This window comes from Argopecten irradians, chromosome 5 (genome assembly GCF_041381155.1).
Source record: "Argopecten irradians isolate NY chromosome 5, Ai_NY, whole genome shotgun sequence".
Classification (NCBI taxonomy): domain Eukaryota; kingdom Metazoa; phylum Mollusca; class Bivalvia; order Pectinida; family Pectinidae; genus Argopecten; species Argopecten irradians.
The window spans coordinates 31,584,440-31,604,839 of NC_091138.1; the positions used below are offsets into that span (position 1 = coordinate 31,584,440).

General features: G+C 35.8%; 2 protein-coding genes across 2 annotated transcripts; one reads left to right on the top strand and one right to left on the bottom strand.

The window, feature by feature from the left end:
• Positions 1 to 908: 908 nt before the first annotated feature.
• LOC138323532 (lysosomal acid lipase/cholesteryl ester hydrolase-like) lies at positions 909 to 7,705 on the top strand. Its single transcript, XM_069268186.1, has 8 exons — positions 909 to 1,318; positions 2,161 to 2,275; positions 4,350 to 4,563; positions 4,669 to 4,909; positions 5,158 to 5,313; positions 5,504 to 5,575; positions 6,097 to 6,168; positions 7,399 to 7,705. Exons 1-8 carry the CDS (start codon positions 1,211 to 1,213, stop codon positions 7,651 to 7,653), a joined length of 1,233 nt encoding a protein of 410 aa, XP_069124287.1. The 5' UTR covers positions 909 to 1,210; the 3' UTR covers positions 7,654 to 7,705.
• Positions 7,706 to 13,044: 5,339 nt separating this feature from the next.
• On the bottom strand, positions 13,045 to 16,769 carry LOC138323533 (histone H2A.V). The gene is made up of 5 exons (XM_069268187.1): positions 16,637 to 16,769; positions 16,414 to 16,491; positions 16,173 to 16,286; positions 14,207 to 14,336; positions 13,045 to 13,617 (listed from the first exon to the last, which is right to left on the bottom strand). Exons 1-5 carry the CDS (start codon positions 16,637 to 16,639, stop codon positions 13,556 to 13,558), a joined length of 387 nt encoding a protein of 128 aa, XP_069124288.1. The 5' UTR covers positions 16,640 to 16,769; the 3' UTR covers positions 13,045 to 13,555.
• Positions 16,770 to 20,400: the final 3,631 nt, after the last annotated feature.

Below are 20,400 nucleotides of genomic sequence, written 5' to 3' on the forward strand. Positions count from 1 at the left end.
AGCTGACCCTAAAAGTAACTGGTCCTGACTGAAAGTTACTAGTCCTTAAATAGATAATTTTTCCTTGTGGTTTATATAATTACTAGCAAAGCACTTCATGTAGTTATGCGAACAAAAGGTATCTGCATATCATGATGAGTATCGCACACTCTCAACAAAGTTGAAAACCAGAATATTACAAAAAAAATATTTTGTAGATTGATCTTCAAATTTTTCTACAATTCTACTTTTTTTGTATATCCTTTATCTGCACCAAAAAGAAGCCTGCCAAAGGACCAACTACATAGGAAAAAATGTCTAACCGACTATAAAATCACCGATCACGGGCAGACGAACAGGCTTTAATTTCGAAAGCTGACCCCAACATCTTATACTTATGTTGAATTGTAAAACTAACAAAAGCATCCTCTTGGTCAGATATTGACCTACTAGTTTTTGAAATCAGTTACCTAGAGTGAAGGTAAATGCTATTTTTAAAATACATTTTGTATCATATCCCTTTCCAGCGTGTTAGATGATTATCATGTCTAGGGTATCCAATATAATGACAGATTTTGACCCCCTCACGTATGAAATTTGATAGAGATCTCCTTAGTAATTTCCGAGAAATGGCGGCAACAAAATTCAACTATCAAAATCCAAAACGGCTGCCTGGCGGCCATCTTTTTGACCGATCAGTCCTCAAAATGCAATATGCACATCTAGCTATAGGTTCATATGAAACCTGACTACATATGAAATTTGAGAAATATTCCTTTTTCGATACTTTCTTAGAAATTGTGGTTAATCATATGGATGGATAGATTAAAGGCGATTTTAAAAGCCCCGCCATCTGATGGTGGTGGGCTAAAAACTTCTTGTTTGTTTTCATGTAATTACCAATCAATGAGTACATTTGACCAGCATCTGGTAAGTTGTTACATGTAAGAATATTGAACTTGTCATTATGTTAGTTTCGAAATATCTGAGCCTGGTTGGTTTGATCATAAAATCAGTTACAAATGCTCGTAATGTTTGCAGTGCGTGGAACTTCCGTACGACAAATCAAGCATTTGTGTTATATGCCTCACCGATATAAATAAAGTTGACAAAAATAATGTCAACAGTGAGAACTGGACACGTGTGTCGTAGATAACGAGTTCTACTTATATCTCCAAAGCTCTGGTCAAATTAGACCACCAGAGGACTAAACTGAAGTTCCATCGCTATCATGGCGTTACTGCTACTCCTCCTGGTTGCTATGGTGACTTCTGGTCATAGTACGTCCATAAGACATCCTTCCGGAATCAAATATGATCCGGAGGTCTACATGAATGTTGTAAGTAGGTATTATATTCGCTTGTATTTAGACAGGAAACCTTGTCAGTTCGACTGGTGTTCATAACTGTCCAATCGGTTAGTGAGACGATATGATGGCATAACGTTATACTATAATGGTAAATATTATGATTTTATTTCATAACTGAATACTTTCTTTGAGGTAAAAAACCATTACCTCCTAACGGCTGCAACATTGGTTTGCATACTATGGCCTATTGACGGTTGCAATGTCAGTATCAGTTTACGATCCATGATATCCATTCATACACACGATCCTCACTTACCGTGCGTTCCATTTGCAGTTGTATCGATACGAATCTGCTGTATCTAAAATGGAATGCGCTGTACCAGCAGAACTGTACCGGTACAAATGGTTCGTTTTCAGAAGCGTACCACTTGTATCCAAGAATGTTTTCTTTGTTGAACACAAGGCAGAGTATATTCATATCCGATAAAATTATATGGATTGTTTATTTCAATATATGCCGAAACTATTTAGGTATTATTTTATATCCATTTCATTGTTAACACCGAAAATACTTAGCTTTTATATTCGAATCGTATCTTTCATATGGGTGCCGCCATCATGGAAAAATCCAAACGCGTTCCATAAGGCGGTGCCGTATCACTTTAGTACAACTGGTAAGAATCCGCAAATGGAATGAACGATTAATGTCACTTGCAATATTTAGGCGACCATGATAATGGTCTCTCTTTTTGAGATAATCACTTTTGTGCCTCCTCACAACAACTTTTGTTTTCTTTCGCGTATGTAAATGACAATGAAACCTATGCCTGGTAGCAATTTTAATAGACGCCCATATAACTTGTTTGTTGCAGAGCCAGTTGATTACCAGTAAAGGCTATCCATGCGAGGAGCACGAAGTACCGACCGATGACGGTTTTATCCTTGGAGTACAGAGAATATCTCATGGCAAACTCGAGAACCAGAAAGGTACAATACTGTTTCATTGTGTAACCATGCCAACTACATCGCAACAAAGACAGTGACTCATGTCCTTACTGCGTACAGATATGTACGTTATTGTTTGAAAACTAACCCAATGCTATCAATGTGGTCGAATTGTTCTTATTATAGATGTTTCTCTGGTAAATATATGTAATACTATGTCAGACTTTTTTTCAATAACCATTCGTCAATTACATTTTAGTACTGCAAGATATGGATTTTTTGCTCTGCGTATCTGCCGTTAGGTGTTTTTTTGTGACTATCACCGTTTTTTTCCGTCGTCAGACATGCCCCACGTCCAACATCAACGTGTTGTTATGCAGTAAATGTTAGGAAATGAACACTAGCTTTATGTTAGTGAAATGAATTTTTTATTAATCTGGTATGTCCGTGGTCCTGTTGCAGCATCATCTCATTCCCTGACTACTTGGTCCAATGTCTATGAAGCCAAAAGCCTGAAGTACAATTCCCTGGCTACCCAGTCTTTTGTCTTCCCAGTATGTTACCCTAAAAAGATCAGCCCGTGGGTCTACAGCAGCACGGTCTAATTTTCAGTCGTTTGCCTTCCCAGTATACTTTCCCAAAGAAGACCAGTCCGTGGTCCTGCTGCGGCATAGTCTAATAACCTGACTATACCGACATTTTTTCCTTCCCAGTATACTACCCCACAGGAGACCAGCTCGTGGTCCTGCTACAGCATCGTTTAATTCCCTGACTAAACCGTCATTTTTCTTCCCATTATACTATCCCAAAGAAGACCATCCCGTAGTCCTCCTGCAGCAAAGTCTAATTTCCTGACTATACCGTCATATTTCCTTTCCAGTATACTATCCAAAAAAAGACCAGTCCGTGGTCCTGCTGCGGCATAGTCTGATATCCTGACTATATCGTCAGTTTTCCTTCCCAGTATACTATCCCAAAGAAGACCATCCCGTAGTCCTCCTGCAGCAGTCTAATTTCCTGACTATACCGTCATTTTTCCTTTCCAGTATACTATCCCAAAGAAGAACAGTCCGTGGTCCTGCTGCAGCATCGTCTAATTCCCTGACTAAACCGTCATTTTTCCTTTCCAGTATACTATCCCAAAGAAGAACAGTCCGTGGTCCTGCTGCAGCATCGTCTAATTCCCTGACTAATCCGTCATTTTTTTCTTCCAAGTATACTATCCCAAAGAAGACCAGCTCGTGGTCCTGCTGCAGCATTGTCACATTCCCTGACTATTTGGTCCAATGTCTATAAAGCCAAACCACTGAGGTACAAGTCTTTTGTCTTCCCAGTATGTTACCCTAAAAAGATCAGTCCGTGGGTATACAGCAGCGCGGTCTAATTTTCAGTCATTTGCCTTCCCAGTATATTTTCCCAAAGAAGACCAGTCCATGGTCCTGCTGCAGCATAGTCTAATACCCTGACTATACCGTCATTTTTTCCTTCCGTGACTACTACCCCAAAGAAGACCAGCTCGTGGTCCTGCTGCAGCATAGTCTAATAACCTGACTATACCGTCATTTTTTCCTTCCGTGACTACTACCCCAAAGAAGACCAGCTCGGGGTCCTGCTGCAGCATCGTTTAATTCCCTGACTTAACCGTCATTTTTCTTCCCAGTATACTATCCCAAAGAAGACCATCCCATAGTCCTCCTGCAGCATAGTCTAATTTCCTGACTGTACCGTCATTTTTCCTTTCCAGTATACTATCCCAAAGAAGACCAGTCCGTGGTCCTGCTGCAGCATCGTCTAATTTCCTGACTATACCGTTATTTTTCTTCCAAGTATACTATCCCAAAGAAGACCAGTCCATGGTCCTGCTGCAGCATAGTTTAATTTTCTGACTATGCCGTCATTTTTCCTTTCAGATATACTATCCTAAAGACCAGTCTGTGGTCCTGCTGCAGCATCGTCTAATTTCCTGACTTCACCGCAATTTTTCTTCCCAGTATACAATCCCAAAGAAGACCAGCACGTGTTCCTGCTGTAGCTTAGTCTAATTTCCTGACTATCCCGTCTTTGCTGCAGCATAGTCCAATTATCAGACTATACAGTCATTTTTTTTCCTTCTCAGTATACTACCCTAAAAAAGACCAACCTGTGGTCCTGCTGCAGCATGGCCTGATCTCCTGCTCTGCTTGCTGGGTTGATAACCTTGTTAACGAGAGTCTCGGGTTCCTAATGGCGGACAACGGCTTTGACGTTTGGTTGGGAAACAGTCGTGGAAATACTTACTCGCGGAAACATAAAACACTCAGCCCCAACGACCCAAAGTTCTGGGAGTGGAGGTATGTAAAAGTTTCAACCAACTTCATTATTTTTCTGTCTTGTCAGTTTATAAGAATCAACACAAGCTCTAAATGACGCAGTATTCTTTTTGTTTGCTGTTTTAGTTGGGACGAGATGGCTTTGCATGACTTACCGGCCATGGTTGACTACATTCTAAATGTGACCAATCAGAAGCAAATCTACTACTTAGGGCACTCACAAGGTACACAGATCGCTTTCTCCGGGCTTGGTCAGTCCTGGAACACAGATAAAGTGAAGATGTTTTTCGCGTTAGCACCTGTCACTACTCTCGGCGGTATCATCAGTCCTATCCGACTCCTGACCCCCTTTGCTGAGCCAATACAGGTAAACATTGACGTGGTATATTGTGTAGCGCGAGTGATTGCTTGATGCTGTTGAAATATTAAAATTGAATTGAATTAATTTATACATTATGTGTAAATCTGGTGTTTAACTCGATGAAGCTATATTGAAAGCAAATACTTCATATTTAATTAAAGTCTCGCCTTTTGCAACTGTCTCTAAACGCTACACATCTTTATATATATACAAGTATATTTGTTTGTTTGTGATTTTTTTGTAAAATTTTCCAGACCCTTTATGATATATTTGGGAAAGGTGAGTTTCTACCCAGCACAGAGGTCATTAAGTGGCTTGGCCGGACAGCTTGTAGTAAACCTGGAATTGACTTCCTTTGTGAAAACCTATTATTCGTGCTTGGCGGTTATGACTTCAAACAATTAAACGAAGTAGGTATTTAATTGAAAAGCTAATCAAATTTGGATTTTTTTTCTTTCGAAAGGTATCATCCCTCATTACGAAAAAATATCCAGTTCATTTCATGAAACGTTTGAATATTTGTTCCGATATTTAATCCAAAGAAACTCATAACTCGCCTGCAAAATAAACTATGATCTATAGCTTAAGTTTGTGTTACAGACTCGAATTCCTGTGTATGTGGCTAATCATCCAGCCGGCACTTCAGTACAGAACATTGTCCACTACGCTCAGGTTGGTTCGCACACTCACCACACTTTAATGTACATACATGTACCGCATTTGAATTATGTAATTTCTTATGTCGCCATGATGGTGTATGTAATTTGTATATCTCACAAGCTTTTGTTGGGTGCAATACCCAAATGAAGAAAGGTCCTTAACTTTCAATAATATTCATATTTCTTGATTTCTTCGGATTAAAATTATAAAAATTAATAACGATGACCTAAGTACGGAGCCCTGAAGAACTCCACATTCGAATACTATAATGTGTGGTCACAAGCACAATAAGATCTCTACGTTTCTGTAAAAACAACGAGAAATAAGACGCGACGCAGGACGTTGCACTAGCCTGACGTATTTTCATGTGATTATAATATTCCAGTCAATCAGAATAATAGAATGAATATGTTTTAAGTTGTACATTATACAATGACATTTTTTTCCGAAAGAAAAATTGATGTGAAACACAACTATGAAAACGCATGAATTTATACGAACTTCTGTTTAAGAAAAAATTCTTTCCATTCTAGTCTGTCCGTCATAACCAGTTCTTGATGTACGACTTTGGTTCTGAGCAGGCAAACCTCGACCATTACAACCAGGTAGACATACGATTTTATCAGTAAATATATTTCTGTAAAGCACGTTTGATAAAGATAAAATGAACGCACATACAATAAAACAACAATTTAGACTATTGGCTGTAGGCATGTTTCAGTTTCAAGCTGTGAACCGTTTTACTCTCAGTTGACATAAGTCGTATGATAAATGATATCAAATATTCGATTAGGCCTAGGTGATGCCACCTTGGAATTTTCGCCGATTGAATAGCAATAATCGAATATGTGAAGTCAAATAATGATATTTAAAGATTTTATCTATTAAAAACAGGAGCAGACGAATGAGATTTTTTTTAGTTACAAAAGTTACTTACTTTACACCATTACCACCTTTGAAAAGTTTGGGCATCTTCTTTTAATTCAAAATAAAAAATATAAAAAAAATAATTCATTGCTTGAGCCTTCCCGAAAAAAGTCCGTGGCACTTTGCTTTATATAATCTATATGGAATTAAGTACTGATTCCGCATGCACCCAAAGCAAACTTACTTATTTTATATGCATTTTTGTGTTCATTAGACACATATGAACACGAATAAGCTTCCGTTATAGTTCAAACGATGGGTATCGTTTACGCTGTGTCAGCGGTGGATCGTCTTGTAAAAAGTCCACGGTTCCAGAGCATGGCATACACATTAGCTTGACAGTTTTAGGTTTGATATCAGGTACCGATGGAATCGCGGGACTTGTGTTACAATATAGCAAACCACTATGGCTTATACATTTTGCCACATTGACTTCCGATGTTTTAATGATAATCATGATCTGAATTATGAGTGAATAAATGTAGACTTGGTGTGGTAATACCTATATACATGAATGTGCGTCCTGTTAACTGACACAAAGTCATTACGCATGTAGTTAAATGAACCAGATTATTTATAAAAAATCTTTTAAACACCTGGATATATTTTCGCGGATTGAATAGCAATAATCGAACATGTGAAGTCAAATATATATATATAAGATTTGTCGTCGTTTCAAATGAAGTCTAGGGACTATTTTTATTACTTTGACTAAATGATAGAATTGGGACATTTAAATGTTCACTTGTATCTAAAATATGTTTACTGTGAAATAGAAAATATCTAAAAATAGCAATTGAAGGATTGTACGATTGTAATAATTTTTGCAGATACAAGTGCATTCTGAATGGCAGATACATATTATACATAGCTTTATCATACCTGTGATTTGAATTTTTTTCTCGCAGACGACACCGCCCGCCTGGAACGAGTCCCTTGTGACGACTCCAACCGTTGTATACTCGGGCTCCAGGGACTGGCTATCTGACCCAGCTGATGTTCAAACCCTCCTCCCTAAAATTACAAACTTAGTAGCCTCAAAAGTCATGGACGAATGGGAGCACATGGACTTCATATGGGCAATGGATGCACCCCAGCAAGCGTACAATGACATCATTAGACGTATCCATGAACAGGAAGCAGCCGACCAAAACTCGACATAGATAAATATCCCCGCTTCACTTGAATTAATAAATACTAAAAGTAACGATTATATGCTAACGATACATGTCATTAATGAACAAAACAAACATCACGTGACCAGAAGCTATAGTGATACTGCTTATTGTTTGGATCCCTTTGGTCTCCCACACAGCTCGGCGACGATCAGTTTGCTCCGCCTCGGGAAATAGACAAATCTCGGAAAACCAGAAACTTGCTATATCCCTCAACCCCATACTTTGACTGTATACTGTTGGACCGGAGTGACGTCACACATACAATTCATGACGTCAATGCATTGTTTTGAGTCAATGTGTATAACAAAACAGTTATCGACTGGGTTTTCTCACACAAGCTGTTGCCCTCGGGCAACAGATTGTTTTCGGGTCCAACAAATCATCTGTTGCCCTCAAACCCAGTCAACAACTGTATATTGTGTTTTTAGGGTTGTCGCATGACGTCGTTTCCCCGATTGTTTTTTTTCACGATTTCATTATTTACATGTTAATATAGAAATAATAAACATAAGGAAAGAATACGACTTGTGAATAAAATATTTTAGCCTACTTGCATCCCCCCGTGACCTTGATTGAAGGTCAAGGTCGTTTATTTGAACAAATTGGATGGGTAGACCTTCATCCCAGCATGCCGCAGGCTAGTCCGCTTAACCTGCCTATATTATCAGGCTTTTCCAATTTTTTTTTTTTTTTACCTAATATATAGTCAGCTCGCGGTACCTCTTAAAAATGTGAAATCGTAGGACAGATTTGGCCTACGCTACGTCAGCGGTATATTTCTAATATAACGTCCATGTAATGCCGGGAAAACGTACACATACCTATTCATTGGGATCTTATGTACTCCACTGCCCCCATGTTACATCCCATTTATGAAATTTAACAACCCTGCACAATGAAATACTTCCGAGACCCTTCTATTTCACACATTTGTAATGGCCGCCGTATAGGCTACACATTAAGTAGAGCACACAGTAGCCAATCAACGTCGCTTCCGGTTTTATTTTTTTTAAAAACACCACGTGTAGTTGAAAGATAAACAAAATGCTAGCCAGTAAGAGTTTTATAGTGAAATTATGGTAGACATATACGACAAGTTGTCAAATATTCAAATTGAACACGACTATTGCTGGTACCGCATCACTTTCGCGATATTCACGTTGCATATACATGTAGCATATATATGGTAGCATTTTGTTTATCTTTCAACTACACGTGGTTTTTTAAAATAAAACCTTGCGGTTATTGAGAAGAAGTCGTTTGAATGAAAAGTTTACGCACGGCGGACGGCACACGACAAGGGACGATGCATGATGACAATAGGTCATCCTGACCTATCCTGTAATTTTTGTCCAGGGCAGTTATTGTCAGTTTAGATTGTAAACTGAAAATTCTGCTTCATATATATAAAAGTGTACCAATTTGGGTTTTTACCAATAATTAGTTTCACGTTTATTAGGCACCAAGGGAAACCTACATTTGAGTTCGAATACAGTGTTTTCCAGGAAAATAGCGATATCAAATTTCAACTATCAAAATTCAAGATGGTAGCTGTCTGTCGGCCATCTTGTTGACATATCGGTCCCAAAATGTATATATATATTAGCATCAACGGAAACCTTCATGTGAAATTTGAGGGAGATCCCTTCAGTACTTTTCGATATAATATATATAACGATAATTGTTGGACGAATGGACAACTGACCACAGGCGATTTAATAAATAGCCCCTCATCTGATGATTGTGGGCTAATAAAATCATTTACGTAGACTGTTCTGCTTTAATGCTATAAATCTCTCTTGATCTTGCAATTAGAGATAACGTGAACATATTTTGCAAATCGTTGCAACTTACTTACATCTTATACTTCTACTTATGTTGAAACAAACTTTTAACAAACATGTCCTCTCGTTCAGTGTTTTTGCAATCAGTTGCCTTGAGTGAAGATCAATGTCATTTTTAAATATTTTATTTTTTACATTACTTTTCCAGTGTGTCAATTGATTATCATATCTATAGGGTATGCAAGCTTAAGATTATTATGTTTTAAACCCTCAAATATGAAATATGATAGATCCCTTCAGTAATTCCGCGAAATGTCGGCAACAAATTTCTACTATCAAAATCCAGAACAGCTGCCTGCATTGGAGACCATCTTGTTTGACCGACAAGACCGGTCCCAAAAACGCAACGTTTGTTTTCATGAACTACAAGCTGATTGGTACATTTGACCAGAATTTGGTTAGTTGTTACATGTAATTGATATAAAGAATATTGATGGTCATGAGCAAATCCTTGAATTTCGTTTTTGACATTTTTCCATTTATTAGTAGCCTCATCCTTAGGCCTAGCTACATGCTACTGACGTAGCGCGCGGTATTGGTGACGTCGTCTCAAAATACACACATCCTTTACTTAAAGCGTGTGGTTTTCTTTTCTTTTCAAATAACTGCATCGTATTATATATCACTGAAAACGGTTTTTTAATGTACTTTGATTTTATTGGTAATAAAGGCGGAAAAGCGAATCATAAAAACATTTTAAGGGACAATTCACTCAGGCTAATTCTTTTACATAACCAAGAAGCAAAATATGACATGTATTGTTCTACATTTCTTATGAAACATATAACATAAAATATTGACAAATTCCACGTCATTGTTTAGTATTTTAATCTATACCGTTGTAATTATAAATCGTTGATCAATACGATTCAGCAGGTAAAATATGTTCGCTGTATCTATACCCGAGCCAACGTCACGCACGTTTAACAAATGAACTACATAACCACTGTGGAGGTGATAAAATGATTTTTTTAGACGAGCCAATTCACCTAATAAGGTAAACACACTATTGTCAGAGCGATTTGAGCAGTTCTAGACAAAAGTAGCATTACTCTACGAGCAAGGGACAGGGTTCGGCATACAAGAAGTTCGACCACAATGTGTAATGGCGGACAGCGAGCGAGTTTGAACACTCCACACGCATTTCACCACCATGGGCTTTTCTGGCATATTACAGTAAAACCAACTGATCTAATTTCCATTAGAACTGGTTTTTTCCGATATATGTACAAATTTTAATGTTCTTTTAGCCTGAATTGTCCCTTTAATCACGTTTAGTTTCTCCAAAACACCAAGATAACGGCATGTAACGCGTAACATTTACCGGAGTGGTCGTTTCTAAAAATGATCTAAAATCGCACTAAACATACGCAAAATTAAATGAACATGATTCAAAGATGCGTTATTATATGTCAAATGACATTTATGATCTTTCAATGGTGTTAGATAATTACGATGTGGTAAAACCGTCATTATTCGCCTTTACCAAAATGTAACGCTTAACCCAGAGAAAACGATGTTCAATTTCATAGTAATATTGAGAGAAAACTGTAAGTAATTTCAAGTATTTGAAATAATATACTATATGTGTTTTTATTGAATTTATCACACATATGATATAGCTCAGCTATAATGACACTTTCACTTAAAACAGAGAAAATGAAAAAATTCCGTAATTTGTCCACCAAGTGATTTTCTATATTACTTTTTGCAAATATAGCGATTTTAGGGGCATTTATCAGCATATTAGGAAATATTGAATATAGATATAAAATCAAATTCGCAATGTCTCCCAACTGAAAATTTTATAACACTTTTTAGTTTGATTGTGCGATCAATAATAAAAAATAATTGCGTATTTTAAAAATTCCGTAAATTGTCCACTTATAAAACGACGTAAGACCAAACGTCACGACGACGCGTTACGTAACGTCAGTTTGAAACATGTCAAATTACATCTAGGTCTAGCTAAAATCGGATTTCATAAAAACAATTACTTAACATTTGAAAACTCACTTCTACTATTAGATTTATAGAAAAAATATGCGTTGTCATACAGGTAAATGTTTCTTCTATACACAATCATTTCACTTGTAAAGAGATCTAGAATGTATACAAAATTGCCACGCGCGTGATGCATGCTGGAAAATGTCCTTGTGACTGCATATCTGGTGCGACCTAACGGTGTAGTTTGCCAGTGAACATTTATTCAATTTAACGTAAAAATTATTTTTGATTATCCGAATGTAAGTGGCCTTGAAGAAGATAAACCTTAGGAGTCTGTAGTTGAAAACTAGAAATGTGTTAAACTCTAGAAAAAGACTGCGAACAAAAAGAGTATATTTTAGCGTCCAATGCATAACACAGGGATCTGAGATATAGTTACAGTTATTACATACATATATTTAGACACACCAGAGTGTCCACACTCCCTTTTTAGATGTGTTGGAGTATAGATAAAAATCAGGAAATTTCATTCTCTTCGTGGTGTATTATACAGTGTACATGTAGAATACGAATTTTACCGATTTTTATCTAGATAAATGATATATGGACACTCTGTTAGGTCCAAATTGATATACATTGTACACTGTACTGTTTCTCAGACCCCTGCGATTCATAACTTCAGGCACGCCATTTAAAAAGTGTGATTAGAAATCGATCTGCAATAAAATAGAAAGAAAATTATCAATATCGGTCATAAGTGCGTTAATATTTATAGTCAAATCCGTGACGACGACGCGATGATATTACAGGTATGTCCCGATCGGTACACCTTAACCACTCGGTCATCATGGCTGCGCAAGTTCCAGTAAGCCTCAATAAAAATAGTGAACATAGTCATGAGGAAATTGAAATTCACTCCTACATGTATATGCATAGCCTAGCCTGTACATGTTCGTTATTAATAATAGTGTATCATTCTTTTATTAATGGTACATGTATATTTTGGATAACGGTAATACATGAATTATAATGATAACTTATCAGAAAAACACCGTCAAAACGACGTCATTTATGTGTTACGCAATATGTCACCAACATCGCGTGTTACATCATAATTGCTTTATGCTACTGTCTTTCATAAAAATGCAAGATATTGATAAGGACATTTGCATTGCAGCTTCTCCAATTTGAAAATTACTGACCCTTGGCCATGGCCTGGTCACTCATCAGGTCTCCCGACATACTTATACATAGTTTCCATCTTATGATCCAGAGTGAAGACATTGTATATTTATGTATACAAGTATTGATACTTATAAGGACATATCTACCAATCCATCATTTGTCCACCTACGTATTCTACCACTAGCTAATAGCCTTTCACTTATATCTAGGTCAAGTTATACACCTTAATATTTTCTCTTTAAACCTATATACCCATTATCCCAAATCAGTGAGGCATGTATTATGATATGCATGATCTATATATGCATCCAGTGGTAAATGATCATGAGCAACAGTGCAATTTTTAATTTTTTGTGGAGGACTACTGCATATCAACCGAGGGAAAACACACACCATATACTCCTTTATGATATAAATTTATTACAATGTTAAATGATAGACATGAAAATATTAAAACCAAGGGGGAAATGAACACATACATTTAAAACCAAATACACATTTAATCTATCATAATTCCAGTCTGGTGACCATCTATGAACCTACATGTATACAAGTCGAGAAGAGGAAGGACAGAAAAGATGGAAATATTTGTCAAGCTTTATAAGTATTTGTTCCCAATTGATCTGCTTCCATGCATTTTCCTGTCACTAATAAATCCACTTGCACACTGACAAGGATACATCACAACTGGTCAGTCAACAGCTGCCCAAGAAAAGTTCACATGTTATTTTTTACATGAATAGTCAAAATGAAAATTTCCAGACTGGCAATGCATGGGTTAAAATCCAATGGCTTGATGATGAAGTCAAATGAGAAATGAATTGAACGTCCATTCGTGAAGCTTGATGGTGCACACTTGACACGACATCCTAATACACTAGACAGCAAACATACAGAAGGAGACGGACAGATTACGTAGGTTTCTGTGATCCCTTCTTTCCGATGAGGGACTTGTGGATGTGAGGAATGACACCTGAAACGTAGACAAACCAAGCATTACCAATTTGTAAACAATTTAAAAGAAAAGTTGAATTCATACAACAGAGGATCATCAAAATAACTGTTTTGTTTTATAATTATATATTTTACAAGATACAAGCATGGCTTTCAACAAATACTTGTCAAAATTAAGTCTCATTCAACCAATTGTTATAACTGTTGGTAAAGATTTACGACTCAACTCCTGGCAGAACCAATCAGATGAAGATTTGACAATTGATGAATTATTCATGATACTGCAGCAATATCATTAAAATTAGACTTGTAATTCCGCTCTACTCTAATCAGTGTTTCGTATATGAAATCTTTATTGTGATTGAATGTCTCGAAAGTATGAACAGCTACTAGTATGTCCAGAGATGTTCCCATTCAAGGCTAGGGGGTCATGCTTAGGTAGCCCGGAAGGAATGAAGAGTTGTTAGATTTTGTATTGGAGCCGATTTTAGAGCTCTCTGAACTGCAGCAAATTTGGTCTACATACCCATGATGGGTAAACACAATTTGTGATTTCAACATTGGATTGAGGATGCTGACAATGTATTCGAGGTGTACAATATACATACCACCACCAGCAATTGTAGCTTTAATAAGGGAATCCAATTCTTCATCTCCACGGATGGCCAACTGCAAGTGACGGGGTGTGATACGCTTTACTTTCAGATCCTTACTGGCGTTTCCTGCCAATTCCAGTACCTGTGAAGTTCAATTGTTGTTAAGTATACATCTAAAATAGTGACAAAATCAGGATACACAATGCATTAATTCCATTGGTGAATAGACTGGGTCTGAGGGTTTGCAACAAAATTTATCCTCACCATCACATACTTCAATTGTATTGATCATGCACAAATTTTCAGATAAATGTATGTGGAAAAATACTGGAAATCAACATGGTAGTGTTCCATCAGAAGATTCAAGGATTTATAAGCGAGAAGGATTCGTGACCGTGTCTTTACATTACTAAACACCACGCGAGACGCCTATGAAGCGGGAATAAAAACCATTTTTCTCAACAAATACTTGTCTTATCAAGTCAAAGGCAACACCAATGTAAAGTTTATCAAATTTCACAACGTTTACTACTTGCTTAAAGGACAGAATATTTAGAGGATATGTCTTAATTTTTCGTTAAAAAAATATGTAAGCTCATGAAATGACGGCCAGTTTCAGAAAGTAAGACTATAACCCTCGCAACCGCAAAATCCGTCGTCGTCCAACGTCACAGTCAGTGAACAAATACAAAAGCTCCTGCCTTGTACTTCCCCAAAACCCAGTGTGACTAATCCTTCTAATATACGTCCTTGGAAGATTACTTAATTTACAACTATTTGTGTGTATTTTAAACAGTACAAATACAATGTATTGTAATGGCGAGAATGGGTAAGTCTGGGGTTAGTTGTCCACTGGCAGGCAACTAATTCTCACCATTACATGTGCATATGAATGGTTGAACACAAATTTTCCTAAAATAAAGTCATATTCTGATAGTTGCTTTCATGCAGGTTTTCAGTGGGTTTTTTTTCACCAGTCCATGCCTTTTCAATTGGGAAAATAACCGAATTTGGAAAAAATTTCAAGAGTATAAATTTTTTTCAAAAAGCACTACCCTTGGGCAAGTAGAGCCCAATAATTTCCTTGCAGTGGTCCGAAATTAAATTGTTTTTATCAGCTTGAATGGCTGTAAAACGTCTCTGAATTGGAGATGCACCTAGCGACCTATTTATGCTCATTTCGTTTTTGTTTTCATTTTTTGAAATAAAAATTATTTCTAATCCCAAATTGTTTGTCTTTGGTAATGTAGACGATATCAGGCCTATTTTGTGTTTTGTTTTGAAGATTACATTTACAATATTTAATAATATCAACTGGACGATTTATAACCCTTACAGCATTCACTATGTACACATAATTTGGAAACATTTATTTCCTATTATCGTCCCCGAAGGACCCCAACAAAATCATCGAAACATTTCATATGAGGATAGCATTGCAAAATTCCTCGACTCAACTGCATTTACTTTAATAGTGACTGTCAAATTTAGACGCATATCTCTTATATTCCGCAAAATTCGATAGATATTTGCCGCCTTAAAAATTAAATGAAATGGTAAATCACACTGGATCATTTTTGATACCAGGTATGCTAGCTGAAATGTACACAACAATAGATTTCATCAATCGAAGGGAGATAACATCAAAATCGATCATGGCGGTTGGTCCGCCATTTTGACTGCCCGCGAAATTCTAACTAATGTAAACAATAACACTTATTGTGTTGTTTTGTACCGTGGATCAACCATTTAAGAGTGAAACATTATTAGATTTATTCAAAGATTGTATACAAACAGAAAGACCATATACAAAATGAACAAATCAACACGGTTTGTAAATGTAAACATTGCTAAATCGGCATTCACTACACAACTGTACTGTACAGTATAGACAACGGAAACGTATCTATTGCATCATTAATTTCAGTTTGAAAGCAACTATCTAATTTGGGATTTCTTATACAATATCAATACTTACTTCAGCGGTCAAGTATTCCAAAATTGCAGCACTGTACACAGCGGCTGTTGCACCGACACGGCCATGGCTTGTTGTTCTGTTTTTCAAATGTCGATGAATACGACCTACTGGAAACTGTAACGGAACGATTTGAATGATAGTATCGTGTGCTGAATACATGCATTATTTCAAATAGTTTATAAACAAAATATTTCTTCGTCGATAACATATCCGGGTAAACAAACTCGATATCAATATTTACCTGGAGTCCAGCCCTTGCAGAACGAGATACTGCCTTTGCCTTCGCCTTTCCAGAGTCTTTTCCTGCTTTACCACCTGCCTATAAATTTAAAATAAAAATATTTCTGAACATTTTTTCCAAAAAATTAAATTAAAAATGTATTAATGAAATATCTAGCTATCAAAATACCAATAATTTAACATCCGATGACAAACGATTAATTAGATTTTTAACCGATACATACCATCTTTCTTCTGATAGTTCTCTCGTCCTGTTGACTGACTGACGCTCACACTGTAAAACCGCCAAATTACAGCGTATACACAGAGAGTCACGTGACGCTATTAACCAATAGTAGGCGTGCTCTCACGGACAAAGAATAGTTGTAAATCTATGCTCAATGGGGTACCATTGGCTTACTTGGCAGAAATGATGTAATTAGACTTATTCATTTTTGAGCAATAGATATCAAATCGATTTGGAGACATTTGATTTTGACATGACATCGGAAAATCTGATTTAATAATGTTGAAGTTATTTTGTGGAAGATGGATATTAACCCAGAACTCGATCGTTTTATCAATTAATTATATTGACGATTTAAACTATCCTTTTAGAACGTAGTATGTTAATTAATATATCAAATCATATTGTATAATATCAAACTTTCAAATGTCAACACTCACACACACACACACACACATATATATACCATTTATATATATTTACAATTTATATATATATGTAATTTTAAAATGATTATATTCTCTAGGGAAATGTGCAGTATAGACACTTATAAATACATAATGTACATGTAATATACTGTAATACATGTACATGTATTTCCATTTTATTATAACAGCAGCATCAAAAATGTATGAATTCAGAGGGAAACGCTATTTATTTTATATTTCAGATATAGGCCTGTTTCAATAAAAAAATGTACACTGTATAATATACATTTATTATTGACCCATACATTTATTATAGCTATATTCTAGGGAATATATACGGTATGTATTATAACGGTCTTTGAAATGAATTACATATACATATAGGCCCACTTTTTGTATTGACAGTTCAAATTATATTAACAGATATAAAACAATTTGAATCGATCGAAATGAATCTCCCTTCATATATACATTATGTAATTATGTTTCTGATATTTCACAAAGAAACGTACGTATACAATCTGTGGTTTAATTAAAACCATTGAATTTTGTGTAATTAAGCCAGCAGGAAGACATATACGGGTGTCGTTTTGAGGTCGATTGGAACGAGGCGTTTTTTAACTAGCCTTTGAAATACCATAAATATCAAATAATTCAGATTGGTCGCGTTTTTGTTGAACCTTGCTCGAGGCATACATTTGCGTAATAGTAGTTGGCATAATTGGACGAAACAGCTGGACTTCCTGCCTGACCAATACAAAAGGCGCCCAATTAAACTCACCATGCTTCATGTGTTTACCGCCGAAGCTGATAGATACCACCTAATTATATTAGAATCAATCAGTTAGCCGTAGGTTCCATATTTCTCTGTCTTTTAACAGATATTGTGCACATGCGCTTATCAGATTTTAAATATAGCACCAAAACGAACAACTTAAATTGTGTGCAGAATAAGATACAAGAATGTTTTAATAAGTATGGACATGTATATCGCAAACATCTAAATATTGTATGTTTTCTGAGCATATATAAATATACATATATATAACAAGGACGTAGACGATTTAATTTTTTCTTCTTAAAAATCCATTATATATAGCGAAGAATTTGAAACAGGGATTTATATGTGATCATAAATTTTTGCTTTGAACAGAAACATATATTATATTATAAATATATGTTTCTGCTTTGAACTTGAGAGGAGAAAAGGGTATTGATTTTTCATGTAGAAGTCGGGTTTCGTTACAAATACAACTTCTGTCGATCTTAAACAGAATTCTATATCCAAAATGCTTACAGAGTAAAACGTTAAAAGTAAATACGTGTATGAGTAAATTCATAAATAAACTGCTTTTGTTATTCCTTGATCACACCAATATACAATACTACAGTCGAACATTGGGGTGTCATTCAAACGGGGCTGTAATTTGCAAGACTTAATGATTTCATTGTCAGTGCCATTCGCATGCTAATTGTCAAAAATTAAATGTCTAAATAAGTTTGTGTCAAAAACGTTGTTGTGACTCCATGCGCTGCAGGGGTCGTTCCTGGGGACTGAGTTAGGTGTGACACAGGGATAGCCCCTGCAGCCAAAATATATAGATAATGACATGTGGACGTTATTTCGGAAATCTATGATCTCATTAGGTGAAAATGTCAAACTATTACGCTGCCACGAAAAATTGATGGGTATTGGAGATAAACGTGTAAATAATTAATTCTGTGACAATGTAATTTTATCTAATTTTCTATTTTTGTCAATGTCCAATTTTTGCAAATAATTTAGGAAATCAATTATGCAATTACATACAAGTGTGCTACACAGTAACAATACTTTTTTGTACCGTTAAAACCAGTTCTCACAACAAATTGTGGACTCGAGCTGCCACAATTTGTAAAATTTTGTTTACTTTTAAAAGTTTTTTTAACTTCAAAGGTATCATTTACAAATACCAAATCATATAATGAAAAATATCTTGTGGTAACTGAATTTTTGTGTTTAACTTATTTCAAGAATTATATTAAAGATTATAAGACATATTGTATTTTGTTATTTCAAATCACTTTATATAAGTTTTCACATCTTACCATCATTGACAAAGAATGTGTTTCTCTATAAACACAACATACATAACATTTCTTGAAATTGATTTCATTCCGAAAAAAAGCCGTTTCGATTATATGTATAATTCCATGTTCTTATATTTTCGTTTTAAGGCCTAGATCTGGTTAATTTACCTAATATTAAACGTTTGATTCTTTAAGCGATATCGAGTTTAGATTTTCAGTGATTGAAGTCGTTAGTTTGTCGATTACCATGGACACGTTATAAAGCGGAACTTCATTAAACCAGCACATGGAATATATACAGGACATAAGCCCCTCCGGACAAAAGCCTCTCTGGACAAAAGCCCCTCTGGACAATAGCCCCTGTGGACAAAAGCCCGCCCTTCTTTATAATATATAATGTATTTTCTTCTTACATCCTTCCGGATGATAGGGTTGATTTAGACCGAGATTGGCTGATCAATATGTTGTTCTCCGGAGTAAAATATTATATTTATAATGCAATTAAAGATGTTCCATCGTCAAACAAGACTTTTTTCTCAATAAAAGACAGGAGACGAATGAGTATTTTTTCTTCATTAAAAACTTACTTACTATACATCATTACCACTCTTTAAAAATTTGAGCTTCTAATCTTACTTCAAGAATAATAACAATGATATTAATTGCATCCCGAAAAAAATCCGTGGCACTATGTTTTAAATTAGGTACAAGTGTATATGACCCAGTTATGCTCTGTCAGTGGGGGTTTGTACCGAGATAGAAATCGGAGTTAACTCCCTTTGGCCATAGATTGGCATATAGTTCACATTCGGTACATGTTTTCGAATGCCCGACCAATTCTCAGTATTAGATGTATCTGTGTTTTATTTCTTGGACGAAAAAATATAATAATTAACAAATTATCACGGTGGCTATAGTCAAGGATTTGTAATTCATATACGTCCTTCATATAACTTATTTTTTTTTGCATATCAAGATTAGAGATATTTATATCCCAGACTATGCCAAGTTTTCGGCATAATGATTTCTTCTAGGAACCCAATCAATCACTATCAATTCTTTTATTCCTTAAAGATGAGATTAACAAAACAAAAGAATTTACAAAATATTTTACAATGCCTGTATCTTACATTAAATGTTATTTATATTTTATGTGTAAATGGTAGATTGGTACTGGCATTCTCTAATTAAGGTTTGTTGTAGAGAATCACTTTTTGTGTTTTTAAAACTTTCTAGATGTGATTTCCAAAAATTCTGCGCTGTC

Bases quoted from the DNA above. Each gene is read 5' to 3' on its own strand.
- LOC138323532 (XM_069268186.1), top strand. From the start codon at position 1,211: ATGGCGTTACTGCTACTCCTCCTGGTTGCTATGGTGACTTCTGGTCAT. The intron at 2,276-4,349 runs GTACAATACTGT...TTTCCTTCTCAG, and splicing joins CAAACTCGAGAACCAGAAAG to TATACTACCCTAAAAAAGAC. The intron at 6,169-7,398 runs GTAGACATACGA...TTTTTCTCGCAG, and splicing joins ACCTCGACCATTACAACCAG to ACGACACCGCCCGCCTGGAA.
- LOC138323533 (XM_069268187.1), bottom strand. The intron at 14,337-16,172 runs GTAAGTATTGAT...TGAACTTCACAG, and splicing joins TGGAATACTTGACCGCTGAA to GTACTGGAATTGGCAGGAAA. The intron at 13,618-14,206 runs GTATGTATATTG...TCTACGTTTCAG, and splicing joins AGCTACAATTGCTGGTGGTG to GTGTCATTCCTCACATCCAC.